General features: G+C 47.6%; 1 protein-coding gene across 4 annotated transcripts; it reads right to left on the bottom strand.

Moving 5' to 3' along the window:
- Nucleotides 1–23,401, bottom strand: LOC123775685 (uncharacterized). Of its 4 annotated transcripts, none has more exons than XR_015727269.1 (5): nucleotides 18,220–23,401; nucleotides 17,152–17,358; nucleotides 11,708–12,259; nucleotides 10,095–10,156; nucleotides 1–133 (listed from the first exon to the last, which is right to left on the bottom strand). XR_015727269.1 is itself a non-coding variant. In XM_045771114.2 (5 exons), exons 3-5 carry the CDS (start codon nucleotides 12,154–12,156, stop codon nucleotides 5,490–5,492), a joined length of 543 nt encoding a protein of 180 aa, XP_045627070.2. In that variant the 5' UTR covers nucleotides 12,157–12,259; nucleotides 17,152–17,358; nucleotides 18,220–23,401; the 3' UTR covers nucleotides 1,043–5,489. The 4 variants fall into 4 exon arrangements, 1 of the variants encoding a protein (XP_045627070.2); XM_045771114.2 differs by lacking the exon at nucleotides 1–133 and adding an exon at nucleotides 1,043–5,521; XR_006775135.2 differs by lacking the exon at nucleotides 1–133 and adding an exon at nucleotides 5,541–6,613.
- Nucleotides 23,402–23,764: the final 363 nt, after the last annotated feature.

A 23,764-nucleotide genomic window follows, 5' to 3' on the forward strand; every position in this document is an offset into this window, starting at 1 on the left:
ATTTATGTGAATGCAAAACAAAAGGTCTGGGAGAATACACTCCGCTCTTGGTTACCTCTGCAGTCTGAAGTCTGGAGAGCCAAGGAGAATTCTCGCTTTTTAGTTTCAAAATATTGGCAATTAGAAAAACAATCTGCAAAAGCAAAAAAACAAAAAGAAATGTAGCTGGGACCTGGAATCCAAATCATCCGCCCTTGTCTCTGATACTTGTTCACCGGACTTTGAACAACAGCCACAGGCCATACTCTGTTTGCCTGGGTTTGGAGTAGTTTGTCTCATTTAATCCCAGCCCTGGGGCAGATGTTATTTTTCCAATTCACAGGTGAGAAATGGAGACTCTGAGAGGTTAAGTAACTTGCCCAAGGCCACACAGCAAGACCTGGGAGGAAGGTCGACCCAATTCAGCCTAACGGATCAGTTTAGAGGTTACCACAGAGCCCAGTGCCCGGCACGCAGCAGGCACTCTGTAAATATTGGTTGGTTTGTTGAAAGGAGGAATGAGTGGCTCTTCTAGGCTGGTAGTAGAAACTCACGAAGAATCAGGGGATTATCTTTTTTTAATTACCTGACAAGAGAGAACAGAAAATGAAAAGCTTAGGTCTTAAGAGTGCTCTGGGAAGAGAGGGGAGGATATATTAAAAGACCACAAAGGGGGTAAAAGTCAAGTCAGCCAGTGCTCTGCTCCATTGGCAGGTCTGGAAGGGGAGTGTCGCCCTCTGGGGACAGGAGGGCTGCTAGGTTCCAGGAGTTCGCTGGCTGCAGATGACTTCACTCCTGCCAAACCCAAGGATCCGGCTGCATCCAAATCCCTTCCAGGGTTCAGGAAACACTTTCCTTTCTGCACTTCCCTGGGGTGACAACAACGACAGTGGTAGGTGCTGTTTCCTTGAGCACCTTTCCTGGGCCAGCCGTGCTGTTAAGCACTTTACAAGAAATAACTTAATACTTGGGAGGCAGTATTGTTTATTGCACCCACTTTCTGGATAAGGACACTGAGGTCAGAAGTTAGGTGACTTTAGATAAGGTCACAAACTTGGCTTGGGTGGTAGGGCAAGGGTTTGAATTCAGCAGTGCCCTGCTCTGAAGTCTGAGCCTTTCCCAGGGGAAAGCAAAGCTAGGATGTGCAGGCAGGTGGGGGCTGGCTGTGGACGGATGTCCCCCCTGGACTCTGAAGGTGCTGTCCGAGCTTTCCCAGAACTAAAAACCCAGAGACACCAGAGGGAGGAAGAAAGAAGGAGGAAGTGGAGCGTGAGGGCTGGATCAGGGCTTCTGGGGTCACTTAGCCCCAAGAGATTGCCCGCTGTGTAGAGGGGGACATTCAAGGAGACATTTCTCATGTCATCCAAGTTACTATAAACAGCAACCGTCCAGAGTGGGACTACTGAAAGGAAGGAAGGAGTGGACCAAGCGGCGCAAAGCCGGGGAGAGTTGGCATGAACCAATGAACAACAGTTTATTTCATTTGTGTTATTTTTTTTTTCCTTTTAAATCTCAGGAAACTTGGCAACTCTGCGTGTGGGTGGAGAAACTCTTCAGACCCCCAAACTGAGCAGAAGGGGAATTTCATCCATCCCTACAGACCTAATGCAGATTTTATGTATTTATAATTTTATTTTGCCCAAAATGTGATCACTGAGTTTTGTTATATTGCAATTTAGTATTTTTGCATGATACTTATAAATGTATTTCTTTATCCATGATTTTCTTCGTTGAACCTCAGGATGGCTAGATTTGGCTCTCCTTTGCATCAATTTCTTGTGGAATGTGCAAAACCCTGCCGAGGTCACATTCTTGTCCGTGGTGGTGGTGGTGGTGGTGGCTTTTGAACTCCTCTGGAAAGCTATCTCCTTTCATGCTCTCTCTCTTCTTTCTCTTCCCTGTGTTCTGGCTTCTTCTTCTCTAACCCCCATTCCCTCGATGATAGTCCCCATCTTGCTAGTGGTTGTCATTTTTATACATACCCGTGCGCCCTACAGGACTCAGAGCTCGTCCAAACACAGTCACTGAATTATTCAGTTTGAATTCCCCAGCACCTGGCATACAATCTGCAGCACACAGTAGGTGCTTCAGGAGAGGTTACTGGATGAAAGAAGAAAAAATTTAAGGCAGAGAGAAATTGAGACTCAGAGAGCGAATCCGACCTCTGCTGGTGTCGTGTCTGGTCCTGGCCTCCCAGGGAAGCCAGAAGAGCTTCCGTGAACCCCCCCACTGCCTGGAGAGTCTAAGGCTTTGCCGGCCTTCTTTCACCCCTTTGTCAGGGACAATTCCATTTATTGGACACTTCCAGATGGGGAAACTAAAACGTAGACAGGCTTAGTGACAAGCCCAGGTTCACACAGGGAGCTGGCGGCAGAGTGGAAAGAGAAAGGGTAGGAGAGAGAACGTACACTCGCTGGGGGCCTGGGGTGCCAGCACCCACTTTCTGTATATCACAGCCTCTTCACCAGGATCTTGGGAGTTAAGGTCTATTCTTATCCCCATTTTACAGATCAGTAAAATGGGGCTTCAGGCATCAGGCAGGCATCTGCCACTGCTTGTTTGCCAGATGCTTGTCGTATCACTGTGGTTAGTCGAGGCCTTTTGCTCATCCAGTCTTTTTGGTGCCATTCAAGTGCTGGCCCAGGCACGGTGTCCGGCGGCAGCCCCAGGGGCCTCTCACGGGGACCCTGCCTGGCTTCAAGGCAAGCCTCCCTCCAGCCACTGGGAGCCTGAGTGTTGTCCACAAGGTAGGCATGCGTACCAACATTGGCTTTCCAATACACAGAGGCCCAGCCAAGCTCACCTCCGCTCATCGCCTCGGTGGGGCCCGGCCCGGATAGACCCAGAAGCGGGCACTGGGTCTGTGCCCTTGCCCCGGGCTGGCCCCCAGCACGGAGCCATGGCAAAGAGGGCAGGATTTGGAGTCAGACCGACCTGACCTGGATTTTGGCTCTATCCTCATTTCCTGTGCGTCTTTAGACAAGTGACTCTAACTCTCTGAGCCTCTGAAAATCGGGGAGGAGGTTTGTTGTGAAAACGGAATGAGATGATGTGCACTGGCTCTCAGCACAAGCTGGCACCTAGCAGGCCCCGAGTGCACATCTGTTACCACGGCTTTTCTTCCTGTTCTCAGGCACATCAGAGAATGGCGCCCCTGCTCAGTCATCCCCTGCTGCGTAAGAAACAGCCCCCAAAATCCACTGGCTTAAAACAACTTGTTATTCCTCATCATTTGGTGGGTTTGGAGATGGTTCTTCTGCTCCACGGTGATGATGGGTGTCAGTCATGCTGCCACCCTGTCCCTTCCTCCATGAAGTGTCATCACCCTCTAGGATTCTCATGCGGTCTCTCTCCTAGAGAGAGGCGGGGCGGCTGGATTCCCAAGGAGTGGACGCAGAAGCAGGCCTCTTTGAGGTGTCACTTCTGCGGCAGTCTGTTGGTCAGCATGAGTCACAGGGCTAGCTCGGACTCCAGGAGGAAGGGAAATAAACCCCATCGAGGGCAGGAGCAGTGGAAGTGCACAGGGAGCGAAAGGTTGCCTGGCGGACTATTTGTCGATAAGCTTTCAGGTTCTCAGGACCTCCTGCTTTCCCCCACCCGGTGCCTTAGCCAAACCCCCACGCAGCCTGTCTAATGACGACATTCCATCCAACTGCACAGAAGGCTTACTGAGCCCTGTGGGCCAGGCCAGTCGGAGCACGGAGAAACGGCCAGAAGAGAAATCCATGATCCCTGCACTCAAGAAGCTCCCAAATTAAGGGGCATTAAAAACAAAACAAAACTGCAATAAGAAAAAACTGATCCTCTCTGGCTCTCACCACCTACCAGGCACTGGCCTGAGGTGGATCCGAATAATCAGGGCCTGGTTCTGGCCTGATCTGGGGCTTCCTCGCACCCCAGTCCTGCAGGAGGACACGGGGTGACAGGCCCACAGCTAGCCTGCGATATGATCCAGGAATGTGAGGCCTGCAACTTGTGGAGTGACCATGTGTTTCAGGATTCCTGGAAGGGCCTGCTTTCATATTCACTGCACCTGTTCTCCAAAGTGCAACGTACTGATGAGAGACAGCGTGAGTCCCTATTTCAGTCATCTTAACTGGTGGTGGGGGGGGTTGCAGAATAAAGTCCGGGGAGAGGGAGAAATGGATTCCAGCTGGGGAGACTGGGGGTGCCTTCTTGGTGCAGGTGTTTTTGATGCCAGACTTTGAAGGAAGAGAGGAGTTTAATCAGGGGAGACTGGCCATGAACATTCCAGATGGAGGGGCCAGCTTGAACAAAGGCCTGGAGATGGGAGTGTCTGGGCACTGGGAGGGGCCCACAAGCTGGCCGGTGGCCATTGAAAAAGTGGCCCCAACCCAGGGAATGTGCATTCCAGTAGGGATGGGAGCCTTGAGCTAAAAATACTACCTGTGGGTCTGAGCGCACAGCAGGGGGCCCAGCACAGCCGTGGGGACTCACTCCACAGTGGGCAGCGTCTGAGTCTCAGCACCCAACACACAGAGACGAAAGACAGTCTCCTCCAAGGGGCTGGATGACAAGGAGAGTGCGGGATGAGAGCCCTGCCACCTCCTCTCCACATCACACTAGATTCTTACAGATCTGCCCCCGTGGGCACCTGGGTGGCTCAGTCTGTTGAGCATCTGCCTTTGGCTCCTGAGGTGGTCTCAGGGGTCCTGGTATCAAGTCCCGCATCAGGCTCTCTGCTCAGCAGGGGGTCTCCTTCTCCCTCTCCCTCTGTGTCCTCTCTCTCTCTCTCTCTCAAATAAATAAATAAAATCTTAAAAAAAAAAATCTGCCCACCTTTTCCCACCGAGGGAGAGACACGGAGGAGGAGGAGAGGAAAACAGCCAAGACTGGGGATAAAAGAAGATTGAGGGTAAGATTGAAAACTCTGCAACTTCAGCTGAGAAAAAGCAGCAAAAAAATTATTGAGGGGTGCAGTTCGAGAAGGCAAAGGAAAGAAAGGAAGAGCCAGCTATCCCCAGAGGCTGCCAAGTAAAAGACAGGGACGGCAAATACCAGCCAGACATCCCACCTGCTCCCTTTCTGTACCCAGGGCAGGACTCCTGAATCGAGGTCCACCTTTCCAGTGAGCTGTATCAAGAAAGAGAGAAGACAACCGACCGAATGGGAGAAGGATTTGTCAACCAGATACCTGATAAGGGTCTAACCTCCAGAATGTATCAAAAACACTTTCAACTCAACCACAAACTAAAGAAATGGGCAAAGGACTTGAACAACAGCTTTCTCCAAAGATACACAAATGATCACCCAGCCCATGAAAAGATGCTCGGTGGCATTAGCTACCTGGAAAATGCAAACCAAAAGCACCACGAGATGCAAATGCATACCCGCCAGGATGGCTAGAATCTAAAAGACGGACAGTAACAAGTGTCGCAGGGACGGAGAGATACCGGAGCACTCCTGCGGCACTGGCGGGAACTTAAAACGGTGTGGCTGCTGTAGAAAACAGTCTGGAGGGTCCTCATAAAGCTAATCATAGAATCATCCTATGACCCAGCAATTCCACTAGCAGGCATACCTGAAAGAATTGGAAAGAGATGTTCAATTACAATGGATACCTGATGCTTACAGCAGCCCTATTCACAACAGCCGAAAGGCAAAAATAATGCAAATGTCCATCTACTGATGAGTGGATAAACAAAACGTGGGACATCCACCCTGAAATACTATTTAGCCACTAAAAGGAATGGAGTGGCCCTCACTACAACATGAATGGATCTTGAAAACATTATACCGAGAGAAAGAAGCCAGACACAAAGGCCACATATTGTATGATCCATTTATATGAAACTCCCCGGAACAGGCAAATCCACAGAGAGAAAAGCAGATTCGTGTTTGCCCAGGGCTGGGGGGAGGGGAGTGAGTGCTCAATGGACAGGGGGTTTCCCTCTGCGGGGATGAAACAGATCTGGAAACAAACAGAGGCGATGGTTGTACAACACTGTGAAGGTACTAACTGCCCCCTGAATTGCATACTTTAAAAGCAGTTAAAACGGTAAATTTTACGTTACGTGTATTTTACCACAACACACGATAATCTAATTTGAAACGGCACTTTTTCGGGGCTCTTGGTCAGTTACGGTACCATCGTTTGTTCACACGTGTATCATTCAGATTTCCAAACTTCCAGGTGATACTTAAATGTAAGGATGACGAGCAATTTTCCGTCCACTTCTAAAAAGCTCACTCGTCTGAGCCCACGGTGAGATGGGGGATTTAAAGCCAGGGGCTCTTCCCCCAGTGGCATCTGAGGAGCCCCCTGGGTTAGCTTTGGGGCCAGCAAGGCTGACAGGCTGGAGGGTGGTCCAGGGGATGGCAGGTCCGAGAAATGAATAGGAGCTCCTGGGAGCGATTTCACCCTGAGGGAAAGATGAGCCCATTTTGAAAACCAGAGGCTTAGGGCTTGAAGGGAGGTGGCTTTGGACTCCTGGGTGGCAGTTCAAGACAGTGGAGTGGCAGTTCACACAAGCTGTCACATGGGCTTGGTGCGAGGCTCAGATGACAGTATCCATGAAACGCTCTGAACAGCTGATAGCACGTAGTAAACCCTCTCAGTCAGCGCTTCCAAACTTTCTTGGTATTAGAATTCCTTTTCATTCTTAACACAACCCTAAAGAGATTTTGTTTATGTGGATTATAACCATCTCTATTTACCATATTAGAACTTAACACTGAGAAACATTTTAAATATTTATTATTTATTCCCTTACATAGTAACATAAATACTATGGTTTTAGGAAAATAATTCAATTTCCCAAAACATCTTTTTTTTTTCTTACCAAGGAAACTGGCATTAAAAAATTTTTTTTTTATAAATCTGTTTTATGTCTGGCTTAATGGAAAACAGCTGGATTCTCCTAGCTGCTTCTGAATTCAATCTCTTGTGATATGCTGTCTTGATTGAACTATAATGAAGAATATGGGGCCTGACATAGGGATGCTGTTGGAGAAGGGAGGGTTATTTCAGTAGCCTTTTCAGACCTGCGTGGATATTATTTTTTGACAGTGCACCAAAACTTGCCAAGTTTTCCTTTCTTAGTGGCAATGTTGAAGCGGAAACCATAACAATGAACTTTCCTTACTCCGTGCTCTCGAAATCCATTGGTCTATCTTTCCCTTTCACCCGGATCCTTTACTCATTCTGTAACATCACGCTTCGGTCGTTTGGAAAATATTGATTCACTGATGCATGCAGATCTCCCAAATGCTGACAAACAATTATACTTCAAAATCACCTGTGTTAATATCACTACCAAAGCTCATAGAAACTAACTAGGAAACTGTCAAGCTCACAATGGCTGACACAAGTTTTCCAAGAAGTCTAACTTTCGCTTGAGATTTCAAACTGCATCATTGGCAACAAATCCTGGCAGTTGCTTTCCTTGAAGAGACAGGCTCCCTTTATTCACTTTCAGAAAAAAAAAAAAGGTCTGTCTTGCAGTCTCGTCTGAATAACCATAGTTGGTCAGATAAAAATGGTGGTCCCCGAAAAAAGCAGCTACTTCAATTGGCAGCTCAATCCTCCAAGCGCTTTTCTTGGAGACAATCACTGTACTTTGGTATGTGGCAGAAAAGTGCCCTTTGGGTACTTCCCATCTCGTCGGACAAAATCCTCTAAAGGTATGTCCTCAAGGGTTGAGAGTTAATAAAATGATTTTTACTGCTTCATCAAGGACACTCTAGAATAGAACTGGTTTCTATTTTTTTCTGCAAGAACATGGCAATTGAAGAAGGTAATGACTACTCGTACAGCTGGGAGCGACTGCCTCGATGCACCCTGAGGCGCCCGCTGTCTCACCGACCTCTGTTTTTGCACCATCAGTCCACACAGGGAAAGAGGCAAAACCATGAAAATAGTTTGGACCCATGCGGGTCCCTGAGAAGGCCTCAATAACCCCCCAGGAGTCTGCAGACCACACTTTGAAAACTACCCGCTTCTGCTTGTTTCCTTCATGGTAATTTAAAAGCAGAACAGATAAACCCACCCAGAAGAAGCAGGCTCACTTTGAGTTATTTATGGAGCACATGACTCAGAGTAGGAGCTCAATAAACATTTTTTGAATCTTGAATAATGGCTTCTTCCTACCACGCCAAGCAATGTGCTCAACGTTTGACCTGCATTGTCTTATTGAATCTTAATGTTCCCATTTTACAGATCAGAAGAGCAAGGCTTCAGAGAAGATAAGAGCCCTGACAGCTAGTGATGACCAGATTTAGGAGGCAAACCTAGTTTTGTCTCATTTCAAAGCTTATACTCTTTTTTTGGTTTTAAGAGAGAGAGAACACACAGGGGGAGGGGCAGAGGGAGAGAGAGAGAGAGAATCTCAAACAGGCTCCACGTCCAGCACAGGGCTTGAACTCGAGACCCTGAGATCATGACCCGAGCTGAAGTCAAGACTCAGATGCTTAACTGACTGAGCCACCCAGGCGCTCCTCGAAGTTAATACTCGTACCCACTGTGCCACACTGAATCTGTTTGACAGTAAAATCTTTGGTCATAAGTTAGATCAAGGGGATAAAAAAAGGAAAAAGGAAAATAATTAAAGGAAAGTTTAAGGACATTTTGTAAGGAAGTTTGAATAACTAGACTGCTTCGATGAATCTATTGTTTACTTCCCAGCCAGCACACTGAATGTTGACACACACTGTGCCCTTGGCCTGGGCCAGTGTGCTTAGTGGCTGATCGATGGCAAGTCTGGTCTAAAGAAAGGTGTATTAAGAATGATGGGCAGTGGGGCGCCTGGGTGGCACAGCGGTTAAGCGTCTGCCTTCGGCTCAGGGCGTGATCCTGGTGTTATGGGATCGAGCCCCACATCAGGCTCTTCTGCTATGAGCCTGCTTCTTCCTCTCCCACTCCCCCTGCTTGTGTTCCCTCTCTCGCTGGCTGTCTCTATCTCTGTCAAATAAATAAATAAAATCTTAAAAAAAAAAAACACACAAGAATGATGGGCAGTGATCACGGCGAGTCCCTTCTCACCAGGGCTGGGTGTACACATTTTCATCATCCCAGTGGGGCACCTGACACAAACAATAGCTGGGGGAGGGGAGAACATGTCAGTGGGACCCAGGTGTGGAAATTAAAATGCAACAAGAATAATGAGTGGGTTGGGCTTCCCTGAGCTGTGTCCCCACAGGTCAGGGTCCACACCTGCAGAAGTTCCTCCAGCGTGGCAAGCAGTGGCTTTTCCCAGGTGTTCATCCCCTGTCCCGCCCCCGAGAGGCTGAGCTGAATCACTCATCTGCTATTTGTATCCCTTTTAGGGAGGATTTAACCAGTGAAAGACCAGCTGCCAGTCTTGCCAGGTGCTCATGAATGCCTTCGGCCATGTGCCTTGGCGTTCCAGAATGTACTCTGGCCCCTGCTGACCTCTCCAGCCTTCTCTCTGCCTCCTCACCTTCCAGAGTTATAGCTTTCTCTCCGCTCCAGACTTGGTACCTGTTCTCTCTGCCTGGAATAAACGCCCCCCTTGCCCACACAAGCTCCTTTGCCTGAGTGAATCCTACTCAACCCTCTGGCCTCAGCTTGGATGTCACTTCCTTTAAGAGCCCTTCCCCGTGGGTGCCCACCTCCAGACTGCCGGAGCACCAGTCTTCTTACCTCTCTTGCTTGGTCAGCACCAGGACCAGGGATGCCATGGCTCACAAGACAGATAGAACATTCATGAAGCTCATGGAGCAGTGTTTTATACCCGTAACAGTGTTGGCTTGTCTTACTCGCCCCATTAGACTGTAAGATCCCCCCTGGACTGGGATGGTGTTTGCATGTTCAGAGTTGTATCTCTGAGTCTCATACAGCGCCCGGCACAGAGTAGGAGCTCAATAGATGATTGCTAAATCAATGAGTGAATGGATGAACAAAGGAATCCATAAAAAAAGAGAAAAGAGGGGGGACCTGGCTGGCCCAGTTGGATAAGCATGCAACTCTTGGTCTCCAAGTCTTCTTGGTCTCTGGATTGTGAGTTCAAGCCCCAATGCTGGGTGTAGAGCTTACTTAAAAAATAAGTAAATAAATTTTTAAAAAAATAGAAAGAGGTGGGATGAGAATTCAATGAAGTAGAAAACAGCTTTTGCACCTACCTATAGATACTTACCATTCTTGTCATTCCACAGGTACTGCTGGAAGAACTGGGCTCTGTGAACGTGAGGCACAGGGCTGCGGGAGGGCCCAGAAAAGACACAGAGCCCAGGAAGGGTTTACAATCTCATCGAGCAGCAGTGTGTGAACACATTTAAAATGTCCTCACAAAACAATAATAATAGTACAATAATAATAGAAATGACTATGTAGGGGCACCTGGGTGGCTCCGTCAGTTAAGCTCCTGATTGCGTTCAGGTCATGATCTCAGGGTCCTGAGATCTTCTTCCTCTGCCACTCCTCCCCCACCCCCCCACCCCCAGTTTGGGCTCTCTCAAATATTCATTTATTTATGTAAGAGACAGTGCAAGAGAGTGCACAAGCTGGGGGAAGAGGCGGAGGGAGAGGGACAAGCTGACTCCCCGCTGAGCTAGGAGCCCTACTGGGGGCTCGATCCCAAGACTCCCAGATCATAACCTGAGTCTACATCAGATGCTTAACTGACTGAGCCACCCAGGTGCCCCTGAGGCTCAGGAAGTTTTAGTAAATTTTATGAGGTGAAAGGCTCATGCTTGCTGAATCAATGTGAAACCTGATCTTTTCAACTCAAAGCCTGAAATCCAAAAGAAGTAAGGACAGACGACACTAGGGAGCCCCTGCCTGCTCTGAGACTACACCCACCCACTCAACATCATTGTCGTTGATTAAGTGCTGACTTAGGTTGCGCGTTGTTCTAAGCACTTCCATATTAACTCATTTGATCCTCACAAAAACCCCTACGAGATAACTGCTAATACCCTTATTTTAAAGATAAGGAAGTTGCCCTGAGAGCTTGTGACTTAGCTGAGATCACTCAGCAGGGACCTGGCGGACACAGCGCTCCAACCCAGGTGGTCTGTTTCCAGCGTCTAAGTACACATTTGCCCCCTTCCTACCTCTTTACAGACAACAAAAACTGTTCTAAGGCAGAGTTTCTGAAGTGAGGTGCTAGTACTCTGGGGAGGATGCAAGCTGGTCCCTGGGGGTGCAAGGGGAATAAATATAATCCTTCTATTTATGCTTATCTTTATTCTTTAAAAAAAAAATCAGATATTAAACTTCACTAATATGTGTCACAGATTGACCCTGGCGCCTTCGCTCGGCTGAGGATCGATCTGTATAATACATATTAGTACAATTTAATGTGCCGTGTTTTTTTCCTTTTTAGAAAAAACAAATAGAAGGTGTCACGTGCAGTGAGTGCTTGGGTAGTGGATCAGGGTGGTTAAGTTTAGTTTTAATTAAACTAGCTCCCCCTGGGGCCTGGGAGGCTCTGATTTTGGCTCAGGTCATGCATGGCCTCGGGGTGCTGAGATCCAGCCCCAGGGCGGGGAGACTGCTTGGGATTCTCTCTCCCTCTGCCCCTCCCAACTCTCTAAAAAATAAAAATAAATAAATAAACTAGGTCTCTCAGTGTGCACAGGCAGTTTTAAAAGATTCACGCAAAGAATGGATGAGGAATGGACCCCGACCTTAGGTACCACCCCATCCTTATTGCCCCAGGCTCCCTCACGCAGGCGCACAACCTCTGCTTCGCAGAGTGGAAGGCGGGGCCTTGTGGCCACACCCCTTCCCTTTCCCCCGCCTTACTTGTTTCTCCTGGAGGCGTTATTGGCTGCTTCACTCTGCGATTGGGCGAGCCCCCATCGTCGGAGGGACACGATTGGACGGAATCCCCGCCTCTCGTCCGGCGGCAAGCCTCGATTGGCTGAGGTTCTGCGGGGAGTGGGGTTTGCCAAGCTACGTCTGGGAGGCTGCGACCCGTGGGGTCCGCTAGCGTCAGGTGGCGGCTCTCGCTTCTGGGTGCTAGCGGTAGGGCGGCGTGGGGCGAGCCCCGGGCCCCAGGGGTCTGGGGGCAGGTCACGCAGCGAGGCCTGAGGGGCTGGGAGGGCCGGGGCCGCAGGCGAGGCGGGATGTGGCCGCTGGCCTGCGAAGGACCCGCGGAGATGCCGGTGGGACGTCTGGTGGAGGAGATGGCGATGACGCAAGGTGTCGTCGTGTACACAGGACATCCAGCACGGTCCCCAGGGGGACCCCATTACGGGTTCGGAAGCCAGGATCGGAGGCTTCTGCTCCAGCAGATGCACACGACCCGTCAGGAGCAGTTGCAGGAAATTGAATCTGACCGAAGAGGTGGAGTGTCTGCGGCAGAAGAATTTGCACACACAGGTTCACGAGCAAGGAAACTGGAAGAGACGCATCAGAAACCTGATTGCTGACAGCGAGCCTCTCAGCCTACACACCCGCCTCGGGAGCAGGGGGGGCGGGGTCGCGGGATGGGGAATTGAAGACAGGGGCCCAAGGGCGCAGGATCCAGGAGAAACGTGACCAGCAGAAACCTGCTCTCAGCTTCTAGCAGAAGCTCTGTGACCCGTGGGCAAATATACCCTGCCCCAGACGTAATTCTTCTAGAAGAAGAAAGAGCATCTGTGGGAGTGAGCTTATCTGCAAAGATTGTCCCGAAGTTGTTGAAGAAGTTATGCGAAAGACTCGCCAGAAATCCATCACTACAAAAAAACCAAATGTTTTTCTGCCTCAAGATTTTTATCTGTGACACGCCTGAGGCCCAGGGGAGCCTGGACTGACTTTCTGAGAGGAGGTTTTCTACAGGCCTCCTGGAAGTTCTCCATGACTCGCAGTGTGCTTGCTGCGTGATTAAGACAGGCACGGGCAAGAATAGCCACAGCAGCAGCCAGAAAATTGGGCAAGTTCCATGTTAGCAGAGATAAAGCCACAGGAAAAGATGATGGTAGACCCTACGTGTGATGCCTCTTGATTATATTTATTAATAAGCTGAAGCTCGCTGTTCTGTCTAGTGAAAATCCCTGCGAGACTACCCTCTGCTGTTGAACAAGGGTAGCAGAGCTGATGGTACTGAGAGGCGAAGTCCCCTAAGTCGGTCACTTTCATGATGGAATCTCCAAGGGACCCCATGGAAACAATGAGGCTTATGCATATAAAGGGGAGCCCTGGAAGGCGACCTGAACTGCGCTCTGCCTTAGAGTCCCCTTGAAAATACTGCCAAATCAGGTCATTAAGAGCATTCCAGATCGTTAACGTTGATCTGGGGTGGTAAAAACACACAAGATTATTCTGTCCGTAGAGGATTACCCAAAAATGACAGAATTTTTACTTAGGCCAAGCTGCTGAATAGAAAGTTCACTGTGTTCTTCAGAACCAGCAGGGGGCATGCGTGCTGCAGTATTAGTAATGGTAACTAGTACCAACCACGCAAGCAGCTAATCCTCTCCGTGTGCATCCAGGCACTTGGCAAGTGCTTTGCGTGCATTAGTTCGTTAAATCCTTGCAATAATCCTATAAAGTAGATACTATTATCACTCCCACTTCAGAAAGGAGGGCATGGAGCTAGACGAGTCGAGCTGTTAGCCCAGCGAGTAAATGACATAGCTAGGGTTCGAACTGAAGCAACTGACAACGGGTCCTCTACTTCCAGTCATTAGGCTACACCGACGCCCTCCCCAAGATGGCACCCAGGGACGGGCTCTGGCAAAGAACGATGGTCTCTATGCCGTAGTGCGTTTGGTGTGATCCCAATAGAAGCTAAAATATCAGTATTTGCCTTCTCAAAATGGGTCCAGTAAGAAGATCATTGACAGTAATGAATGAGAAATATTATAAAATGTGAAGGTTTTTAATCCCAGGAGCTCTATCCACCCTGACCAGTTAAGTGGTAATAAGTTACAACACGGTTTGTGAATCTGACAGGCCATTTCAAAACAACGTCATAAGGATAATACTAATTCTTGCCCATAAATTAGCTTTCCAGATCACCGAAAAGAGCCCTTTAAATTCCAAAGTTGTTTTGTTCGGTTTTGTTTTTAGGTGGGTTCCGCAAGACCTGAGCAGAGATCAAGAGTCAGATGCTTAACCAACCGAGCCAACCAACCAGGCGCCCCGATGTTTTTGTGTGTTTTTAGCAATCTTATTTTTTAAAAATGTCTTTAAATAGAGAATCTTGGACATAATCTTTTCCTGATTGCTTAACACCATTATTAATATTTATTATCATCCTGTGCTTTAATAGAATTCTGTCTTATTTTTTGGATTACTATTACCTTCCTATCGGGCTGCCAGACCTGTAGCCATAGTCTGTCTCAAATAATGGTTTTCTGCAACCCGACCGTCTCCACCCCTGTCCCCATCAGTGTGGCTGATAAAATGCTTTGGGCTAGGAAACCAAGTTAGTTTATTATGAATTGTACTTTTATTTATTTTTTGAAGTTTTTATTTATTTGAGAGAGAACATGAGCCGGGTGAGGGGCAGAGGGAGAAGCAGACTCCCTGCTGAGCAGGGAGCCCCATGAGGGGTTCGATCCTGGGACTCTGGGATCATGACCTGAGCCAGGGCAGACACTTAACCGACTGAGCCACCCAAGTGCCCCTATTAATTGTATTTTTAAAAGCTATTATAGGGGCGCCTGGGTGGCTCAGTCGGTTTAGCATCTGCCTTCAGCTCAGGTCATGATCTTGGGGTCCTGGGATCAGGCCCCGAGTCTGGCTCCGTGCTCAGCAGGGAGTCTGCTTCTCCCTCTGCCTCTTCTGCCGCTATGCCTGCTTGTGCTCTCTCTCTCTCTGTCAAATAAATAAATAAATAAAATCTTTACGAATAAACAAATAAATAAAAAGATACTATAATTTAGCATAAGATCTTTGTGACAGTGATTTCTTTTTTTTTTTTTAAGATTTTATTTGTTTATTTGGCAGAGAGAGACAGCCAGCGAGAGAGGGAACACAAGCAGGGGGAGTGGGAGAGGAAGAAGCAGGCTCCTAGCGGAGGAGCCTGATGTGGGGCTCGATCCCAGAACGCTGGGATCACGCCCTGAGCCGAAGGCAGATGCTTAACGACTGCGCCACCCAGGCGCCCCGTGACAGTGATTTCTTGCTCCCAGAGATCTTTTTTCCCCCCCTTTACTTCTGGTTTAAGAATATGATTTTTTTCCTTCCCCACCCTCAACTCTCTCTCTCTCAAATAAATAAATAAATCTTATAAAAAATATGATTTTTTAAAAGATTTTATTTTGGGGGCGCCTGGGTGGCTCAGTTGGTTAAGCGTTTGACTCTTCATTTCAGCTCAGTTCATGTTGTCAGTATTGTGAGACTGAGCCCTGCCTGGGGCTCTGTGCAGGGTGTGGAGACTGCTTAAGATTCTCTCTCTCCCTCTCCCCCTCTCCACCCTCTCTCTCTCAAAAAAAAAAAAAAAAAAAGATTTTATTTTTAAGTAATCTCTACACCCAATGTGGGGCCTGAACCCACAACCCCAAGATTAAGAGTCGCATGCTCTGCTGACTGAGCCAGGCAGGCACGCCAAGAATATGATTTGAAGGTGGTTATTGCTGGAAGATTGACTAGCAGATAAGCAGTTTACGTATGTACTTACCTACTAGTTAGCAGGGAAGTATTCCTTGCAATATAAGTTGGAGATTCCTTTTTACAAAAGGCCAAATGACTCTGGCTGTTAGGGATTGGCCAAAAAAAGGGCCAGATAGTAAATATTTTAGACTTGGAGGGTCGTGTGGACTCATGGCAGGTGCTTCACTCTGCTATTACAGCACGCAAACACTACAGACAATAAATAATCAACCTATGAGGGTGGCCGGGCTCCGAAAGAACTTTACTTACAAAAATAGGCAGGGGCGCCTGGGTGGCACAGCGGTTAAACATCTGCCTTCGGCTCAGGGCGTTATCCCAGCGTTCTGGGTTCGAGCCCCACATCAGGCTCCTCTGCTATGAGCCTGCTTCTTCCTCTCCCACTCCCCCTGCTTGTGTTCCCTCTCTCGCTGGCTGTCTCTATCTCTGTTAAATAAATAAATAAAATCTTTAAAAAAAAAAAATAGGCAGTGGGCCAGATTTAGACCAGAGGCTGCGGTTTCCCCGCTCCTGCTCCAGCATTTGATAATCTCAAGTCTTTTGCAATCAGAAGTTGGCAAAATACGTCGCAGAGTGTGTAACGATCGCCTTCAGACGGGTGAAGAACCAACTGCTGGGAAAGCACATTAATAGACCGCAGCAGGGAAGAAAACGCTGTGTCCCAGGTCAGAGAACAATAAGGACCCATCGTACCTGGGCTTGGGGAAAAGTCATTCTGAAATCCGCTCACGGTGTAAAAAACTTCAGGAGAAAGTGAAGTCGAAGGTATTTGGGCCCTTAATGTTGTCGCAGAATACACAAAAGCACGGGGGTTGAGTCCTAAGAGTTTCATTTCCTATGTGGGGGAATTCTTCCCTTTGTTTAAAAAACAGGACTCCTGAGGAGCTCAGTCGCTTAAGCGGCTGCCTTTGGCTCCGGTCATGCTCCCAGGGCCCTGGGATCGAGCCCCACACTGGGCTCCTTGCTCAGCAGGGAGCCTGCTTCTCCTCTACCTGCCGCTCCCCCTCCTTGTGCTCTGTCTCTCTGACAAATAAATAAAATAAAATAAAATAAAATAAAATAAAATAAAATAAAATAACTAAAAAAATTACCATTTGCATGTGGTATAGCTGATGGGTGGCAAACTTCCACTGGGTATCAGTACATCTATTTTTTAAAAAGATTTTATTTGTTTATTTGAGAGAGCATGCTCGAGAGAGCGGGGGGGTGGGCAGAGGGAGAGGGAGAAGCAGACTCCCCGCTGAGCAGAGAGCCCGACGTGGGGCTCGATCCCAGGACCCTGAGATCATGACCTGAGCTGAAGGCAGACACCCAACAAACTGAGCCACCCAGGCGCCCCTCAAATTACTTTTAAAAAAACAACAAAAAACAACCTGCCATCCCAAGGACATCGAGCCCCAGGACCTCTCACACACTGCTGGCAGGAATGTGAAATGGCACAACCACTTTGGAAATCATTTTAGCAGTTTCTTAAAACGTTAACCCTACACTTACCTATGGCCTAAGTACCCTCCCCCTAGATAAACTCAAGTGTACGGCCACACAAGTACTCGACACAGATGTTCCTCGTAACTTTAACAGACAGAGTAACGGCTCCCTAAAGATGTCCCTGTCCTAACCCCCGGAACCTCTGATCGTTCCCTTACTCGGCTTTGCAGATCAGAGGATGAAGGCAAAGGTCTTGACGTCGGGAGATCGTCCTGGGTCATCTGGGCGGGTCCATCATAATCACAAGTCCTCAGAAGAGGGAGGCGGGAGGGCCGCTGGAGGGATGCTCTTTGAAGATGGAGGAAGGGCCGAGAGTCCAGGAATTGCTGATACACTCAACCCTTCTGAATCTCAAAAGCAGCAGGCTGAATGGAAGAGGTCAAAGAGCACATGACATGGGGGTCAATTTATATAAAATTCTAGAAAATGTGAAGGGATCTACCGTGACAGATCAGCGGGTGCCTGGGGCTGGGGGAGGGGGGGAAGGAGGGTGACAAAGGGGCCCAAGGGAACTTGTGGTGGTGGAGATGTGTCGACGTGATGATTTCCTGGCTGCGTACGTACGTCAAAACACATCAAACCGTGCGCTTTAAACAAGTGGTTTACCATCCGTCAGTTTTTACCTTAATAAAGCTGTAAAAGAACAATGAAGCCACCTAAGAAAAAGCCAAGACCAGCTCAGGGTGACAGTAGTGTTGGAAGTAGAGCTCCAGTAAGACAATGTCAGAGCCGACCCTTCTCCCAGTCCCAGGGCTCTAATTCATCCAGAGACTGAGATGTGGGTTTTCAGCCAGTCTCTTTCCCTCTCTCTCTCTTTTTTTTTTTTTAAAGGGGAGGAGGGGCAGAGAGAGAGAATCCCAAGCAGGCTCCACGCCCAGCACAGAGCCCTGATTGGGGGCTTGAACTCACGACCCCGAGATTAAGAGTCACAGGCTCCACCGAGTGAACCAGCCGGACGCCCCAGCCAGTCTCTTTAAATGGAGGACCTGAGCCTGGGTGTAGATTGGCCTTGAACATGTCAGGTTATACAATATTCAGCCATCCCAAGTTGCAAAACATGTCAAAATCAAATGTGCAGACAAACCTCTACAGTTTTCCCAAGAACGTTTAAAGCTGTGTCATCATCTATGACTTCCTCCCAAATTTCTTTAAACTCCATGATAAATGTTTTGAAGGCTTTTTTTTTTTTTGAGGTTTCTTAATAGCAAAAGCAGAAACGTAAGTACCTTTGGGAAATCTCTGTTCTTCCTGTGGTAACACTGTCTGTAGTGAGAACTGTAACAAAAATAAAAACAACTTGGCAAAGAAGTAAAATGTACTCCTCCCCCCCTTCTTCTCCTTCTCCTTCTTCTCTTTCTTCTCCTTCTGCTCCTTCTTCTTCTTCTTTTTGTAATGTTTTTTCTTCATCAGCAAATATTATTGGAGGTCCGGGCGGAAAGGGTGGCTAAGCGCACATCCCGGGACAGAGGAGGCAGCCCAGCACGCACACGGGCAGGTGGGGGCGACAGGTGTTTTCAGCGGGTCTTGGCTTTATGGCATCTGCCAGATTCTGCAGATCTAATGAAAGACCAAAGCACTACTTCTTAATTTTTGTGAGTCTCCAAAGCAAAGACGAACTGGGGAATCTACGGTCTCAGCAGTAAAGTGAGTCATTTAATAAAAACAATGATTCATGGAAAAAACAAACCCAACTGTGGGAGAATAATTATGGACAGACCAGCTGCTTTGGACTGGAGCAAAGCAAGGATCCTGGGATGTGGTTATTGAGATAGCAAAATAAAAATCACTCAGTGTATCACTCCTGGGGAAGAAATGAAGCCAGGAGTACACAACATACAGTTTATTTTATTTTTATTTAGTTAGTTATTTTTAAGTAGCCCCAACGTGGGGCTTGAACTCACAACCCTGAGATCAAGACCTGAGCTCAGATCAAGATACTCAACGGACTCCGCCAGCCAGGCGCCCCCTTATTTTTTTTAAGGAAACTGTACCCCTGATGTGGGGCTTGAACTCGTCACCCTGAGACGAACAGCTTCATGCTTTACTGACTGAGCCAGCCTGGTGCCCCCAAAGTATAGTATAAATAGTAGAATCTTCCAGTGTTTTTCAATAAGGAAGGGAATGGTCATAAAAATGTTTGCCCTATAGAAGAGATCATTGGGGGGCGCCTGGGTGGCACAGCAGTTAAGCGTCTGCCTTCGGCTCAGAGCGTGATCCCAGCGTGATGGGATCGAGCCCCACATCAGGCTCCTCCACTATGAGCCTGCTTCTTCCTCTCCCACTCCCCCTGCTTGTGTTCCCTCTCTCGCTGGCTGTCTCTCTCTCTGTCAAATAAATAAATAAAATCTTAAAAAAAAAAAAAAAAGAAGAGATCATTGGTTATCTCAAGGCAAAGAATATACATGGACTACTTGAACTTAAACGTGAATTTTGCGTTTTTCTTTTACAAAAAGTCGCATGTTTCAAATTTATTGGCCTTCTCAGCGATGACAAGTAGCTCTCGGTAACGTGCTCCCAACAGATCTGTCCTAAGAAACACACACACACCCACACACTATCTGCACTTAGTGGAGGAAGGGCCAATTCACCAGAGAATGGCACAAAAGTTACTTTTTGACAAATTTTTGCTACAGAGAGGGCATTATGAAAAAAGGACGTTTGGAATATTTCTAGCATTACATGATTGGGTCACATAGAAGAGCTCTTCTATCTGCAAATTTAAATAACTTGGAAACAGAGTTTTCTAATCTGTTTAAAAATCTTCCAAACAGGGGCATCTGGGTGGCTCAGTCGGTTAAGCATCTGCCTTCGGCTCGGGTCATGGTGTCAGAGTCCGGGGATCAAGTCCCGCATCAGGCTCCCTGCTCAGTGGGGAGTCTGCTTCTCCCTCCCCTCCTCACCCTACTCTTGTGCTCTTTTTCACTCTCTCTTTCTCTCAAATAAATAACTAAAATCTTAAAAAAAATAAAAATCTTCCAAACACAGAATTTAAATGGATTTTTGATCTACTTGTTAATGACATAAAAATATCCCTTTTTAGTTTGTCAGGACAATTAGTAGACGTTGTGGAAAATGAACCTTTCTTGAGTCAAAACCAGGTACTCGGCATCGGCTTCTGCCCATCTTAGAGAGACTCCCGGACATCGGTCTCTTGAGACAATAAAACACCTTCTTCTCCCAAATTGTCTTACACGCACTCACACACACGCTCACACACACACACACACACACACACACACACACACACACACCCTCCAAACTGGAGCCTCACGGAAGCCTCTAGATCCAACTCTTAATTTACAGGAAAAGCAGAGCACAAAGGCCCGTACTAAAGTCTACCCAGAGGGTGCAGTCAGCTCCCTGCAACCGTGGGAAACTCTCAGGACAAACGGCCATGTCTCTCCAACAAATTGCAAAGTGGAGGGGGGGGGTCGTGTTATGGATTGAACTGTGACCCCCAAACTCATAAATAGAAGCCCTCACCTCCCAACATGACTGTATTTGGAGATGGGGGCTGGGAGGAGGAGATCAAGGTTACAGGAGGTCAGAGGGTGGGACACAGCGGGAAGGCTGGAGCCAGGAAGGGAGACCTTGCCTGAAACCAACCCTGCTGAGCCTTGATGGCGGACCCCAGGACGGTCAGCAAATGTGGTATTCTGTTCTGCAGCCCAGACACACTCACACAGAAGTGGGGCTGCGGTGGGGCTGCGCTGGGGAGGGAGGGAGATGAAGGGGGACCCTCCAGACTAAGAGACCCTTAAAACCCTACCAGTCAGTTATGTATACTTTACCACATTACACATAAGTAAAACCAAAATGATTAATCCTCGTCACCATCGTCTTGGACAATTTCTGATACTGGTGAGATAACAGGGAATCTGAACACACTGGGTGTCGGATGATAGTAAGGAATTCTTATTTTCAGGTGTGAGACTGTGCGTGTTTTTAAAAGGGTCCTGATTTTGGAGGGCTGCAGATAGAATTATTTGCCGGTGAAATGATACGAGGGTTGGGGTTTGTCGTAGGATAACGTGGTGGGGGTCATCTGGCTGGCTCAGTGCTAGAGCATGCAGCTCTCAATCTCAGGTCAGGTTCGTGAGTTCAAGCCCCACGTTGGGCATGAGCCTACTTAAAAAAAAAAAAAAGGAACATCATGGGAATGAGGGAGTGAATGGCTGCAGGTTGACCGCAGGGCTGGGCACTGGGTCAGACGGAGCTTTGTTACACTTCTCCATCTGATTCTGAGTATGTTCTTAATTCTGCATAATGCAGAGTTAAAAAAAACCCACCAAAGTTAAGCCAGAGGTAACCATAAACTTTCATGTAATTGTAGATGGAATTGACAAAAAAAAAAAAAAAACTGTGCCATGGTTTGCTGGTCTTAGCAAGGATGTTCTTCCTCTTAGACCTACGTGTCCTAATGAAGTGTCTTTCCCAGCTGTCAAGAATATTAAGGCCGAGGGGCGCCTGGGTGGCACAGCGGTTAAGCGTCTGCCTTCGGCTCAGGGCGTGATCCCGGCGTTATGGGATCGAGCCCCACATCAGGCTCCTCTGCTAGGAGCCTGCTTCTTCCTCTCCCACGCTCCCTGCTTGTGTTCCCTCTCTCGCTGGCTGTCTCTATCTCTGTCAAATAAATAAATAAAATCTTAAAAAAAAAAAAAGAATATTAAGGCCGAGTGTTGAAATGAACTGAATTGTTTGGAATAACTCTATAAAAGTATTAAGCCAAGATTTTGAAAAGATGAAGTATTTTATTATATTTCTTATTAAAATATTAATACTGTTTCAGAGAGCCCACATATATTTGTATGAGCTGTAAAAAAAATTAAATGCAAAGTGCTTTTTAATAATACTATTTATTGGGGCAGGGGCGCCTGAGTGACTCAGTCAGTTAAGTGTCTGACTCCTGATTTCAGCTCAGGTCTCGATCCCAGGGTCGTGAGTTCAAGCCCCATGTTGGGCTCCACGCTGGGCTGGGGCATACTTAAAAAAAAATACTATTTATGTTATCCCACTCTTTAAACTTTATTTTTTTGTGCGTGTGGGTTATACAATATATCATATTAATATGGTTAAGGGTTTCTTCTAAGACATGCCCCTGGGAGGAGAGGAGCCCACAGTGCCACCGCTCTAGAACAGCGGGTCAGGCTGCCTGGCCGTCCGCCATCAGTGACTCAAGCCTTTCAAGTGTGAAGGCTTTGGGGCGCTGTCCAAAGTCCGACCTCACTCCACAGCTGGGATCGGCGCTGTCTGCCACCCCCCACTCAGGCACTTGGGTGTGGGTTTAAACAACCACAAGCCCACACGGCTGGCTAACTGACTGGCATCCCCCCCTTTCCCCCGTGTCCGTAGCAGAGACGCACACACCTTAATCTCCTGCCCAAACCCAGGATCAGGTAGAACTAGTAGGGTCCAGGCCCAGGTCAAGCTCAGGTGCTGCAGGGCACGGGGACAAGAAAGGGTGATGCTTTTGCCACTTCTCCACATTGTGGGGCAGGTGCAGCCAGAGCGGTTAGGCAAGAGCAAGAAGCCGAAAGCACCCACATTGGAAAGGAAGAAGTAAAACCATCTGCTTGCAGATGACATGATCTTATATGTAGAGAACGCTCAAGAAACCACACACACGTGCACGCACACACACACACACACACACACACACACACACTGTTAGCACCATTAATGCATTCAGCAAAGTTGTAGGGCACAAAAGCAATATACAGGCAGCAGTTGTGTTTCTGTACAATAGCAGTGAAGGATCTGGAAAGGAAATAAAGACAGCAGTAATTTAGGTATAACAGTATGAAAAGAAGAAAATACGTAGGAATAGCTTTAGCCAAGGAAGTGGGTGAGACTCACACACTGACTGCTATGCGACATTGCCGAGATGGAAGGAGATCGAAAGAAATGGACAGACCGGGTGTTCATGGATAGTAAGACTTCAGTATCGTTAAGATGACAATACTAGCTGGGGGCGCCCGGCTGGCTCAAGTCAGTGGAACTCACGCCTCTTGATCTGGGGGTTGTGGGTTCGAGCCCCATGTTGGGTGTAGAGATTACTTGAAAATAAAATCTTTAAAAAAGATGATAATACTACCCAAAGCAATCTACTGATTCAATGTAATCCCTGTCAAAATCTCAATGGTATTTTTGTAGAAATGGAAAAATCCATCCTTTTTCTGTCCTAAAATTCATATGGAATTTCCAGGGACATGGAATAGCCAAAACAATCTTGAAAAAGGAGAACAAGTTGGAGGACTCACATTTCTTGATTTCAGAACTTAACCACAAAGCCCAATAATCAAAGCAGGTAACACTGCGGTAAGGGTCACACACAGACCAATGGAGTAGAATTGAGAGCCCAGAAAGAAACCCTCACATCTATGGTCACTTGAGGGTGTTTTTGTTTTTTTTTTTTTAAAGATTTTCCTATTTATTCATGAAGGGGGAGAGTAGGAGGAGCAGAGGGAGAGGAAGAAGCAGACTCCTCGCTGAGCACAAGCCTGACATGTAACTCGATTTCAGGACCCTGAGATCATGACCTGAGCTGAAACCAAGAGTCAGATGCCTCACCGGCTGAGCCACCCAGGCAATCCACGGTCAACTGAGTTTTAACAAGGATGCCAAGACCATCTGATGGGGAAGAGACAGTCTCTTCAACAAATGGTTCTGGGAAAACTGGTTCTCCACATGTGAAAGAATTCATTTGGACCTTTACCTCACACCATATCCAAAAATCAACTCACAATGGATTGAAGACCTAAATTTAAGAGC

Source organism: Ursus americanus, chromosome 18 (genome assembly GCF_024610735.1).
Source record: "Ursus americanus isolate L20-20 chromosome 18, mUrsAme1.1.p, whole genome shotgun sequence".
Taxonomy (NCBI): Eukaryota; Metazoa; Chordata; class Mammalia; order Carnivora; family Ursidae; genus Ursus; species Ursus americanus.